We start from the raw sequence: 12,614 nt of genomic DNA, 5'->3' as shown, positions 1-12,614 counted from the left end.
GTGATGAACCTGCTGAAAGCACTTGAAAAGCAGATATTCACCAAAGAAAATGCTTGCTCCACCATCTTTTTCGTTTGACGTTGTTGTAGACGATCGATTTTTCGTCGCCTGTTATCATACGTTTCAAAAATCGATCATTTTCCTCATGTTTCAAAAGAGAATCGCAGATGTCAATACGCTTAGTGAGATGAATTTCTTTGAGCTCATGTGGTACCCAAATATCGAGCTTACTAATGTATCCAAGTCGTTTTGAATGGTTTTCAACACTCGATTTCGATACGTTAAGATTCTCAGCAATCTCTCGTGTCGTTAAATGCCGATTGGAATCGATCAGTGCCTTTATTTTGTCATCATCAATTTCGATTGGCCTTCCTGAGCGTGGTGCATCTTTCACATTAAAATCTCGAGATCGAAATTTAGTAAACGAATTTTGACACTGCCGCAGCTTTAAAGCATCTTCGCCATATACATCAGATAACTTTTTATGAGCTTGCACAGCGTTTTTACCTTTTCGGAAGTAATAAAACAAAATATGAGGAAAATGTTCTTTTTGATTTTCCATTTTGAAATCGACGGCAAACAAACAATTGTTAACGAAATCGTGTACTTTCTTTTTGTAAAACAAGCTTGAACTGTGAGTTGTTAACCTACATAATGAATTTGCGGTTTAGAATGAAGTTAGTTACATTTGAAGACATGTATGTCCATCTATTGGAAAAAAACGCAATTACTTTTTGGCCAACCCAATATATATTAATATAATATATAATATATTATTAATAGCTTATCGGTGTGCAGAAATGCTGTACTTTCAAACTCGAAAATCTGTGATCGACATCACTTTCACACCTCATTGAAATTCATGATGTTTCAAAATTGAACTTCAATAACTTTTCGAATAAGCAACTCATGATATCGTATGTAACATGTGCAGTTTGTATAATATACGATATGCATATAAAATGTGTTTTGACATAGGATATTTAAATATTTAATCTAGATTTAACGATCTAAATCTAACACGAAAAGCATTGTATCTCCTAATTCACATAAATATTATATAAAAACAAAAGATATTACAAAGAAGTAAATTTAATGCATTCTGAAATCAGCTAAAAGCGATTCAATCACTAAATATTTATCATTTATGTTATGCAAAATTGTGCAAATTCCATGCAAACCATTTTCACAGAGTCACACCTACACATTATATATGTTATCTACAGATCCAATTTTCGATTTCAATATCATCGATCCTGAAGCTAAAATCATCATGATGCTTTGAAAGGAAAGCCGTAAGTTGGAAATTCTTCCGACTAACGAGATTTTGTTTATTCCTGCCTTTATCCTGTCGTCGAAATTAGATGACACTAATGCTTTTACTTTGTACAATTGCGAGGACGTTGCCGCCGCGGCGGTTCGTTCTGCATACCTAATTAAGGTGCAAATAAGCGTAGCGTCGCTTTGCGTCGAGATCAAGTAAGAACGGGATGTGCAATGGCGCACGCGCGCGCGCGTGCATACGGAAGCAATCCGCAGGGTAGCTGTCGTCGAAAGAGTTTACAGAGTCTTGATACCGTTAACAATGGATCTACGCTTCGTCATTAATCATGTCAGTGTCAGTGATTTGCAAGAAAGAGTGCTAAACGAGATATACGGTGACATTAACCCGGTGTCCTACCTCGAGTATCAAGAGTGATGCTCGTAACGCCGCTGTTGCGTTTACTATTGCACCGCCATTGACCCAATTGTGATTCTATGTTGCCGCGACTTTACACCGATATCGACGAACGACGATTGGTTTACTGATATCGTTCAAACTATTCGATTGATCCTCACGATGGGCACTTTGCCCACCTTCCCTTCTCACCCCGCAAAATGGCAGAGCAGAATGGAATTTATAACTATTTAGCGTTTACGCAAAAATAATGAAACAACATGAGAAAGTAAAGTATTCTTAAATTTACATTGGATTCGTCGCAATTGCGTTACGAATTTGTGTTACAAATGTGTGTTTGATGTTATGGTCGAGCCAAGTGCTTAATTAACAGATATTCAGTGCATTTTCGCTAATTAGCACTCGAATTATTAATGTATTAAAGGAAAATTCGATCTTCCATCACGTACTGATTATCCCAAAATGGAGTCTAATTAATGAGGGTAATCTGAGTTACATAATAACGATAGTCACAGAGGAGGCTCGTTTGTACTAATTACAAAATTGATTAATATTGGCGACCACACGAGTACGTTCTATCTATTCAAAAACTCTTAATCTACCGATTGATACATCACATATATTAACCGTGCTATTGATGGATTCTTCCTTTTACCGCAACAAAACGATTTTTAGATGGTCACGATGAATGAATCTTCAAATTGAATATTCAGATAAGCATCTATATTTTTATATGTAACGTTTAGAAATTAGAAAAATTATTCTTTCCATTTATCTTTAAAAAGAAACTTGTAATATACAGGGTGTCCCGGGTTTTAACCGACAAACTGCGGGAGCATATTCTACTAGTGGAAATAAGAAAAAATTCTTATATCGAGTTTGCTTAGAAATGCTTCATTACAAAGTTATAAACCAATATTGAAAAGAAATATGAGATAAGTAACAACGGAACATAGTGTAGAATTTGCAAGGTCGAAGATGTTTATGTTACGTGTATTCACATGTATTCATGTTCACTATGTTGAAACGATTCAGTATGATTGTTACTTTCACAACAGTAGCTGTTAGATTTCAATCGTCGTGTCAACTAGCAATTACTATCAGAATGCCAAAAGTGTTTTCAAATGAGGAATACACCGATATTCATTTCGTGTACGGATTCTGTGACGGAAATGCACGAGCTGCCGTACGAGAGTATCAACGTAGATTTCCTAACAGGAGAGTACCAGATAGATTTAAAGCGACGAATTACTAATTCAGTCACTGAGATGCAACAAAATTTTCAGGAATGTCGTACTGCAACAAATTCTGTACTACGTCGGTGTCTAGCTTGTATCGATGTGCAAGGACAACATTTTGAAATGCGTCACTAAATCATTGCGTAGATAATTTTTATTTTTGTGAAAAAATCCGTTGTTACTTATCTCATATTTCTTTTCAATATTGGTTTATAACTTTGTAATGAAGCATTTCTAAGCTAACTCGATATAAGAATTTTTTCTTATTTCCACTAGTAGAATATGCTCCCGCAGTTTGGCGGTTAAAACCCGGGACACCCTGTATATATATACATAATGATTAATTAATATGAATATTATAAACCAATATTGAAAAGAAATATGAGATAAGTAACAACGGAACATAGTGTAGAATTTGGAAGGTCGAAGATGTTTATGTAACGTGCATTCACATGTATTCATGTTCACTATGTTGAAACGATTCAGTATGATTGTTACTTTCACAACAGTAGCCGTTAGATTTCAATCGTCGTGTCAACTAGCAATTACTATCAGAATGCCAAAAGTGTTTTCAAATGAGGAATACACCGATATTCATTGCGTGTACGGATTCTGTGACGGAAATGCACGAGCTGCCGTACGAGAGTATCAACGCAGATTTCCTAACAGGAGAGTACCAGATAGATTTAAAGCGACGAATTACTAATTCAGTCACTGAGATGCAACAAAATTTTCAGGAATGTCGTACTGCAACAAATTCTGTACTACGTCGGTGTCTAGCTTGTATCGATGTGCAAGGACAACATTTTGAAATGCGTCACTAAATCATTGCGTAGATAATTTTTATTTTTGTGAAAAAATCCGTTGTTACTTATCTCATATTTCTTTTCAATATTGGTTTATAACTTTGCAATGAAGCAGTTCTAAGCAAACTCGATATAAAAATTTTGTCTTATTTCCACTAGTAGAATATGCTCCCGCAGTTTGTCGGTTAAAACCCGGGACACCCTGTATATAATAAATATATATATTATTATATTTATTATATAATTATATACAGGGTGTCCCGGGTTTTAACCGATAAACTGCGGGAGCATATTCTACTAGTGGAAATAAGAAAAAATTCTTATATCGAGTTTGCTTAGAAAGGCTTCATTACAAAGTTATAAACCAATATTGAAAAGAAATATGAGATAAGTAACAACGGAACATAGTGTAGAATTTGGAAGGTCGAAGATGTTTATGTTACGTGTATTCGCATGTATTCATGTTCACTATGTTGAAACGATTCAGTATGATTGTTACTTTCACAACAGTAGCCGTTAGATTTCAATCGTCGTGTCAACTAGCAATTACTATCAGAATGCCAAAAGTGTTTTCAAATGAGGAATACACCGATATTCATTTCGTGTACGGATTCTGTGACGGACATGCACGAGCTGCCGTACGAGAGTATCAACGCAGATTTCCTAACAGGAGAGTACCAGATAGATTTAAAGCGACGAATTACTAATTCAGTCACTGAGATGCAACAAAATTTTCAGGAATGTCGTACCGTAACAAATTCTGTACTACGTCGGTGTCTAGCTTGTATCGATGTGCAAGGACATTTTGAAATGCGTCACTAAATCATTGCGTAGATAATTTTTATTTTTGTGAAAAAATCCGTTGTTACTTATCTCATATTTCTTTTCAATATTGGTTTATAACTTTGTAATAAAGCATTTCTAAGCAAACTCGATATAAGAATTTTTTCTTATTTCCACTAGTAGAATATGCTCCCGCAGTTTGTCGGTTAAAATCCGGGACACCCTGTATATATATACATAATGATTAATTAATATGAATATTATAAACCAATATTGAAAAGAAATATGAGATAAGTAACAACGGAACATAGTGTAGAATTTGCAAGGTCGAAGATGTTTATGTTCCGTGTATTCACATGTATTCATGTTCACTATGTTGAAACGATTCAGTATGATTGTTACTTTCACAACAGTAGCCGTTAGATTTCATTCGTCGTGTCAACTAGCAATTACTATCAGAATGCCAAAAGTGTTTTCAAATGAGGAATACACCGATATTCATTTCGTGTACGGATTCTGTAACGGAAATGCACGAGCTGCCGTACGAGAGTATCAACGCAGATTTCCTAACAGGAGAGTACCAGATAGATTTAAAGCAACGAATTACTAATTCAGTCACTGAGATGCAACAAAATTGTCAGGAATGTCGTACTGCAACAAATTCTGTACTACGTCGGTGTCTAGCTTGTATCGATGTGCAAGGACAACATTTTGAAATGCGTCACTAAATCATTGCGTAGATAATTTTTATTTTTGTGAAAAAATCCGTTGTTACTTATCTCATATTTCTTTTCAATATTGGTTTATAACTTTGTAATAAAGCATTTCTAAGCAAACTCGATATAAGAATTTTTTCTTATTTCCACTAGCAGAATATGCTCCCGCAGTTTGTCGGTTAAAACCCGGGACACCCTGTATATCAACTTAAACGATCAATAAAGAAAAGACAAAGTTTATATGTGCAATATAAGAAATATTGAAGAAAAGTTTGTTGATATTTTAGATGCTTATTTGTATATCTTTATGCGTCGATCGATAGATTAAACCATTAAACGATGTAACTAGCTTTTACAAATGCCTCACCGTGCCTTCTCCCAGGTTGTGGACCACGCAAGGCATCAGGGCCGTAGATCCTGATTGCGCCGAAACCGATGTTGAATTTTCTGTGCCGAAGCTCATCGGTAGGGTTGGTGGTAGGTCGACGTCCAATGGCTTTCCCGTCGTGCCGTCCAATGAATTCACGTTAACATCGACTATTTCCGCCGTTACTGCCGCTGGATATTCTGAAATCAAATAATAATTGGGTCGTCAAAAAATCAAGATTTTTAGAAAAAAAGTTGCGTGTATATGAATAAAGAATGATAAGAAACTATGTTATGTTATATAATAATAATAAAGTAGAAAGACAACATATATCAAAAGATATATGTTAAGAAAGGAAAAATTACTTGAATAGCAAAGTTAGTCTCGTTTTGGCAAGTATCGAGTCAATTATCTATATAATATTAATAATAAATAAGACAAATTAATTCCATAATTACAATCAGTTCACTAAATACAATTATTGATTCAATTGTATTGATAAAAATTATGATAACGCGAATACGTTTTTTAATTTATTTAATTAGAGCAGTTTTTTTTTCTTATGTAAGATGACAATTTCCATTGCGATAGCGTTGCTGTACACAGTAAAAAATAAAATGTTAATTTTAACATTTTTTGCATGTCCCAGAAAGTCCACTCTAAATTTTAAGTTAAAGTAACTCATTCGTCATATGTTACTTCTTGACAAACTAGAAATGTTAAGTAATTAACACAATACTTTACATTTATTTTTGTTATTGTAACTTTAAGTGTGATGTAAAAATAACATACAAAGTAATTGAAAACTACATGGAAGAGAAGTTACAATAACTCATCAGAAAAGTTGATAGAACGTTTTCGTTCGTACAATATGAACATTTACTTTTTATGTTATATTAACACATGATAGTAATTATTTCAACTTAAATTATTTTTGATAGAAACATTTAATTTTAGTAAATTTGATTATTTTATATGTCAAAGTTCATGATTATTTGAAGATTTACTTTAACTTCTTTTAGAATGTTAAACTGACTTTGTGACATGTTGATTGTTTAAAATTATTGTGTTAAAAACATTTCAAATAATATCCCATTTCTAAGAGACATACACAAAATGTTAAGTTATGAAGTTAACATTAATGTAACATATAAAATTGTTATAAAAATAATAACATATCAGTTGTTTGTTAATTTTGCATTGAAGTAGTAATCAAAACATGGCAACACAAGAAAATTTTAACATATGGACGTACAATTTTTAACGGTGTACATCCTGTTGTACATAAACTTCCGTTACATCACTATGATTCCGATCAAAGAGATAAGTGGAAGTTAATCAACGACATTGGCGTTACATCGATACATCGTGTTTTACGACGTTACTTCCGGTAAGTGATTGGTCGGGGCGACGACAATGACCATGTATCTGTCATGTGCGCAATTTTCCGTGAAATGTAACGAGTCTAGTCCCTTATCACGGATGCTGAAGCCGGCCGAGTTTCGGCGCCGGAGGTCATCGACTATCCTAAGGGGTAACTGCCGTTAGATGCGCCGAGAAATTGGCATTAAATCACGATAGCCTTTATGAGGTCGAACTCTGTTACAATATGAGTTCGCCTGCGCACGAATATGAGCGAAACTCCTTTACGTTACGTTTTTCATTTAATCCAGTCATAAACTTTCATTAAGTAATAGTGATAGTCCTCACAAATCGCATTGTCGCGCATAAATAAATCGATGCATAAGTGTATCTACAGTGCATTACGGAGGGAATTCAGTACAACGATTACAGTAAAACATAAACTGTATATTTATAAATTGTGCAGCAAATAGTATTTTTACATATTTAAAAAGAAATTTTAAGATATAAAATATTTATGTACGCTACATTCGTACATTTGATAAATTTTGATAAATTTGATAAATTATATGCACGTATTTAAGTCAGAATCGTGCGTAATTATACATACAAAGTGATACATGTTGCTTCTGCATTGCAATTTTGTCACATGAATTGAAAACGGATAAAAATGCAAAATTTTTCGTATACATGGCATGCATGTTATTTCGCTTATCGAGTAAGCGTGCTCATGCATGTTGACATGCAAGCTTCAACATGAAGATACCCGCAGACTGGCACGGCTAAAAAGTATTTTTCATTGTACGTATCACTTTTCATCCATGAAAATTTGCGGAATGTTGCCGGTCATGCATGGCGCTTGTGGTTACGTTGCTTTGGACGCATCATCTTGTCGAAATAATTTTATTTCGCCCAACGGTTCGAGAGAGGGTTGGCTGCAGGAAGCGTAAGAGGGTTTATCCGCCCATGTCACGCGAATTCCCACAAGACCGTCATTTATTTCGCCCCCGCAAAAGAGATACTACCAAAAAAAAATCTATATCCACGCGTACAAATGTTTGTGCAGGAACGATCGCGGCGCGAGGGTGGTTAAAGTCCAGCGGAAAGCCTCTTAACGAGAACCCCTCCGGCGCGGTGCCGGGGCTTTGAGCGGGCAACCGTTAAACCTCGTTCGACCTCGTAACGACTGCTTTGATTTAACGCCTATTTTTCAGAACCAGCCGACTTACCGCGAGCAATGGCGTGCTCGGCGGGTTGAATTCGTTAGGAGATGCTCGTGAGAAAGTCGCCCGGTCGGCGAACTTTGTTGACAGACCGCACCGCTAACGTTCACGCGCGTCGACGACCACGTCGTTATTCCAGACGAAGAAAAGCTACGGAAAATGATAGCTTCTTCCAAGTTGACACCTCAACTGAAACGCGGCAAAAATTGTAAAAATGGTGCCACCAAGTGTAAAAAGCTCAAATATAGAAGCTGAATCTTGGAGTCGCGCCAGCCTTCAACTTAAAATATAGAAAAATCACGTCAAGATGTCAATGGAAATATGGAAAGAGTGTGAAATAAATAAAAAAAACTATAATAATTTATATTGCTGCTTTTTGCTCAAACGTAATTAGATCTTGTTTGCATCTTTCGCAGAATTGAATTCTCGATAACGATCAATAACTCGTATTAAACTTGGTGACAGATCCCCACAGATCCACCCAATTACCAACAATTGTGAGACTCGGGTCAAAATAACGAGCGTGAAACTTGCATCTGCAAAACCGAAGCATTAATCCCTCTTGATTAATTGTTAAACGTTCAAGAATTCCTGTCGGGCATTACTTACAAGGGAAGGTTTTTAAGTGTTACACTCGGATTTCAAAAATTACCGAAAATTGTGAGACTCGGGTCAAAATAACGAGCGTGAAACTTGCATCTGCAAAACCGAGGCATTAATCCCTCTTGATTAATTGTTAAACGTTCAAGAATTCGTGTCGGGCATTACTTACAAGGGAAGGTTTTTAAGTGTTACACTCGGATTTCAAAAATTACCGAAAATTGTGAGACTCGGGTCAAAATAACGAGCGTGAAACTTGCGTCTGCAAAACCGAGGCATTAATTCCTCTTGATTAATTGTTAAACGTTCAAGAATTCCTGTCGGGCATTACTTACAAGGGAAGGTTTTTAAGTGTTACACTCGGATTTCAAAAATTACCAACAATTGTGAGACTCGGGTCAAAATAACGAGCGTGAAACTTGCGTCTGCAAAACCGAGGCATTAATTCCTCTTGATTAATTGTTAAACGTTCAAGAATTCCTGTCGGGCATTACTTACAAGGGAAGGTTTTTAAGTGTTACACTTGGATTTCAAAAATTACCAACAATTGTGAGACTCGGGTCAAAATAACGAGCGTGAAACTTGCGTCTGCAAAACCGAGGCATTAATCCCTCTTGATTAATTGTTAAACGTTCAAGAATTCCTGTCGGGCATTACTTACAAGGGAAGGTTTTTAAGTGTTACACTCGGATTTCAAAAATTACCGAAAATTGTGAGACTCGGGTCAAAATAACGAGCGTGAAACTTGCATCTGCAAAACCGAGGCATTAATCCCTCTTGATTAATTGTTAAACGTTCAAGAATTCCTGTCGGGCATTACTTACAAGGGAAGGTTTTTAAGTGTTACACTCGGATTTCAAAAATTACCAACAATTGTGAGACTCGGGTCAAAATAACGAGCGTGAAACTTGCATCTGCAAAACCGAGGCATTAATCCCTCTTGATTAATTGTTAAACGTTCAAGAATTCGTGTCGGGCATTACTTACAAGGGAAGGTTTTTAAGTGTTACACTCGGATTTCAAAAATTACCGAAAATTGTGAGACTCGGGTCAAAATAACGAGCGTGAAACTTGCATCTGCAAAACCGAGGCATTAATCCCTCTTGATTAATTGTTAAACGTTCAAGAATTCGTGTCGGGCATTACTTACAAGGGAAGGTTTTTAAGTGTTACACTCGGATTTCAAAAATTACCGAAAATTGTGAGACTCGGGTCAAAATAACGAGCGTGAAACTTGCGTCTGCAAAACCGAGGCATTAATCCCTCTTGATTAATTGTTAAACGTTCAAGAATTCCTGTCGGGCATTACTTACAAGGGAAGGTTTTTAAGTGTTACACTCGGATTTCAAAAATTACCAACAATTGTGAGACTCGGGTCAAAATAACGAGCGTGAAACTTGCGTCTGCAAAACCGAGGCATTAATCCCTCTTGATTAATTGTTAAACGTTCAAGAATTCCTGTCGGGCATTACTTACAAGGGAAGGTTTTTAAGTGTTACACTCGGATTTCAAAAATTACCGAAAATTGTGAGACTCGGGTCAAAATAACGAGCGTGAAACTTGCATCTGCAAAACCGAGGCATTAATCCCTCTTGATTAATTGTTAAACGTTCAAGAATTCCTGTCGGGCATTACTTACAAGGGAAGGTTTTTAAGTGTTACACTCGGATTTCAAAAATTACCAACAATTGTGAGACTCGGGTCAAAATAACGAGCGTGAAACTTGCATCTGCAAAACCGAGGCATTAATCCCTCTTGATTAATTGTTAAACGTTCAAGAATTCCTGTCGGGCATTACTTACAAGGGAAGGTTTTTAAGTGTTACACTCGGATTTCAAAAATTACCGAAAATTGTGAGACTCGGGTCAAAATAACGAGCGTGAAACTTGCATCTGCAAAACCGAGGCATTAATCCCTCTTGATTAATTGTTAAACGTTCAAGAATTCGTGTCGGGCATTACTTACAAGGGAAGGTTTTTAAGTGTTACACTCGGATTTCAAAAATTACCGAAAATTGTGAGACTCGGGTCAAAATAACGAGCGTGAAACTTGCGTCTGCAAAACCGAGGCATTAATCCCTCTTGATTAATTGTTAAACGTTCAAGAATTCCTGTCGGGCATTACTTACAAGGGAAGGTTTTTAAGTGTTACACTCGGATTTCAAAAATTACCAACAATTGTGAGACTCGGGTCAAAATAACGAGCGTGAAACTTGCGTCTGCAAAACCGAGGCATTAATCCCTCTTGATTAATTGTTAAACGTTCAAGAATTCGTGTCGGGCATTACTTACAAGGGAAGGTTTTTAAGTGTTACACTCGGATTTCAAAAATTACCAACAATTGTGAGACTCGGGTCAAAATAACGAGCGTGAAACTTGCATCTGCAAAACCGAGGCATTAATCCCTCTTGATTAATTGTTAAACGTTCAAGAATTCGTGTCGGGCATTACTTACAAGGGAAGGTTTTTAAGTGTTACACTCGGATTTCAAAAATTACCGAAAATTGTGAGACTCGGGTCAAAATAACGAGCGTGAAACTTGCATCTGCAAAACCGAGGCATTAATCCCTCTTGATTAATTGTTAAACGTTCAAGAATTCCTGTCGGGCATTACTTACAAGGGAAGGTTTTTAAGTGTTACACTCGGATTTCAAAAATTACCGAAAATTGTGAGACTCGGGTCAAAATAACGAGCGTGAAACTTGCATCTGCAAAACCGAGGCATTAATCCCTCTTGATTAATTGTTAAACGTTCAAGAATTCCTGTCGGGCATTACTTACAAGGGAAGGTTTTTAAGTGTTACACTCGGATTTCAAAAATTACCAACAATTGTGAGACTCGGGTCAAAATAACGAGCGTGAAACTTGCATCTGCAAAACCGAGGCATTAATTCCTCTTGATTAATTGTTAAACGTTCAAGAATTCGTGTCGGGCATTACTTACAAGGGAAGGTTTTTAAGTGTTACACTCGGATTTCAAAAATTACCGAAAATTGTGAGACTCGGGTCAAAATAACGAGCGTGAAACTTGCATCTGCAAAACCGAGGCATTAATCCCTCTTGATTAATTGTTAAACGTTCAAGAATTCGTGTCGGGCATTACTTACAAGGGAAGGTTTTTAAGTGTTACACTCGGATTTCAAAAATTACCAACAATTGTGAGACTCGGGTCAAAATAACGAGCGTGAAACTTGCATCTGCAAAACCGAGGCATTAATTCCTCTTGATTAATTGTTAAACGTTCAAGAATTCCTGTCGGGCATTACTTACAAGGGAAGGTTTTTAAGTGTTACACTCGGATTTCAAAAATTACCAACAATTGTGAGACTCGGGTCAAAATAACGAGCGTGAAACTTGCATCTGCAAAACCGAGGCATTAATCCCTCTTGATTAATTGTTAAACGTTCAAGAATTCGTGTCGGGCATTACTTACAAGGGAAGGTTTTTAAGTGTTACACTCGGATTTCAAAAATTACCAACAATTGTGAGACTCGGGTCAAAATAACGAGCGTGAAACTTGCATCTGCAAAACCGAGGCATTAATCCCTCTTGATTAATTGTTAAACGTTCAAGAATTCCTGTCGGGCATTACTTACAAGGGAAGGTTTTTAAGTGTTACACCCGGATTTCAAAAATTTTTGCATCCAGGTAGGGAGGTCCCCAAATAGAAGAAAAAAATAAAAGTAGCGGCCCAAATGCATATTTGCGCGCTACGTGCGCAATTTTCGATGTTAGGCTAATTACTCAAAAATGCCATTTCCAATCGAATTCTTTACATTTTTTATTTCACCTAACGCACATTTATATTGCTTTGAATAATTTTGTGTGTGTGTGTTTAGAAA

At 36.3% G+C, this 12,614-nt stretch overlaps 1 protein-coding gene across 1 annotated transcript in view; it reads right to left on the bottom strand.

Annotated features, from left to right (window-relative positions):
• The window catches only part of LOC105286206, a 167,997-nt gene that overhangs the window by 74,342 nt on the left and 81,041 nt on the right, over positions 1-12,614 (bottom strand). Inside the window, exon 3 of the mRNA XM_026974830.1 lies at positions 5,589-5,788. Within this exon, the coding sequence (XP_026830631.1) occupies positions 5,589-5,788 (200 nt within the window). The remainder of the gene's footprint in view (positions 1-5,588; positions 5,789-12,614) is intronic.

The sequence above is a fragment of the Ooceraea biroi genome, chromosome 14 (genome assembly GCF_003672135.1).
Source record: "Ooceraea biroi isolate clonal line C1 chromosome 14, Obir_v5.4, whole genome shotgun sequence".
NCBI classification, from domain to species: Eukaryota; Metazoa; Arthropoda; class Insecta; order Hymenoptera; family Formicidae; genus Ooceraea; species Ooceraea biroi.
This window is presented reverse-complemented; position numbering and strand designations above follow the sequence as displayed.